The sequence below is a fragment of the Tenrec ecaudatus genome, chromosome 1 (genome assembly GCF_050624435.1).
Source record: "Tenrec ecaudatus isolate mTenEca1 chromosome 1, mTenEca1.hap1, whole genome shotgun sequence".
Taxonomy (NCBI): domain Eukaryota; kingdom Metazoa; phylum Chordata; class Mammalia; order Afrosoricida; family Tenrecidae; genus Tenrec; species Tenrec ecaudatus.
This window is the reverse complement of record NC_134530.1, coordinates 65,319,061-65,320,577: the sequence shown is the minus strand read 5'-3', so window position 1 is coordinate 65,320,577 and position 1,517 is coordinate 65,319,061. Positions and strand designations below refer to the sequence as shown.

The window sequence follows — 1,517 nt, the reverse complement described above, 5'->3', positions numbered from 1 at the left end:
TGGAGTGCTCACTTGCAATATTCTTTGCTTTTATCCTGGCATCGTCAGCTGTGTGATTTCTCTTGCCACTGTAGGAGAAGGATCCCATTCCTTTAGAGGTCAGCCAATTAGACCATAGTCATTGTGTTTGATCTCTTAGAAACTGTGGTGTGTTAGTCTGAGTACTTTACAGAAATGAATCCACAGAAACTCATGTATAAGAGAGAGTTTTTTTTTTTTTTTTTACATTTTTAATATGAGAACATTTATTGCACAACTAAATGTTGAAATCCTTAAGATGAACTTGACGCTGCAACCGCTGCCCTCTTGGGTTTAGGAGTTGTTCCTTCACGGAATCCATGTCTGAATCTGCGGTAGACAATTTTTAGGTGTCTCATTCGACCAGTACCGGTGGTATTTCGTCTTTTAGCCTTGGCACTCCAGTTATACTTTCTCTTGCGCTTGGCTGGGTAGCCACACTTGCCACAGGTCGACTTCTGGAGATGGTAGGCCTTGGAGCCACAGCGGCGGCACAAGGTGTGCGTCTTATTGCGACGCTTTCCGAAGGATGACGTTCCCTTCGTCATCTCGCTTCTGCGGCCGAGACCAAAGAGCGAGAGTTTTTTTTAATAAAGGTTAAGTACACATCAAGAAAACATCCCAACCTAGTGCTTCCCAAGCCCACAAGTCCAACAAGCCCATATGTCCAACACCAATCCACAAAGTCCTCATCCATCTCACAAAACACACCCAAGGATGCCGACTGCAGGAGGAAAGCCGGATTGGTGAACGTGGAAGCATCTCAGCGCTGGCAGGGGCCTCCACATGCCTGCTCCAGCACCCAGGGCTGCATCTGGATAGGTCCATGTGGCTTCTTCTTGGGGAGGTCTTGCAGGAAGTGAGCCTTGCCAGCTGAAGCAAGGAACTGGCTAAGGCAGCTGCACCCTGGTCTGATCATCAGAAAGCAAGAGACCCGAGAACTTGAAAGGCAAGGCTCACTGAGCCATTTATTCCTCTGCCCTTCAATTAACTCCACATGTGTTTATTAGCCAGGTTGGCACAATAAACTAACTACCTCAATCCACTCCTTGCCAGCTTGGCACGTGTACATAATTCTTTAGTCTTACAATTGCAATTAAGTAAAACTTACACCTTAATCCTATAATCCTGTGAATATGTTCCCCCACCTATGAAAGTTTATAAGCCAACTGCTTCATGCCTTTATCCCCCCAATTTTGGGTATCCAATTTATATACTGCCCTCTTACATCAACCCAGTGCTCTGAGGAGACAATCATAGTTTTCAACTTGGAGAGTCTTCATTCCAGGTGGAACCTTGTGAGTCCGCATCCATAAGCAAAGTCAAATCTGGACAGGCCATCCATGAAGTCAGCAACAATATGCACCAGTTCACAGGCTCAAAAATCTCCAGCAGGGTGGGTTCTGGACAATTCAATATGGCTGCCTCACTCAGCCTCCACAGGGTGCCCATTGGTTGCCTTGCCTTTAGACCATGGCTCTCACCAATACTCAACAAGC

The 1,517-nt window shown here is 46.3% G+C and overlaps 1 protein-coding gene across 1 annotated transcript; it reads right to left on the bottom strand.

Annotated features, from left to right (window-relative positions):
* Positions 1–207: 207 nt before the first annotated feature.
* Positions 208–587, bottom strand: LOC142434740 (large ribosomal subunit protein eL37). Its single transcript, XM_075539364.1, has one exon. It carries the CDS (start codon positions 564–566, stop codon positions 273–275), a length of 294 nt encoding a protein of 97 aa, XP_075395479.1. The 5' UTR covers positions 567–587; the 3' UTR covers positions 208–272.
* Positions 588–1,517: the final 930 nt, after the last annotated feature.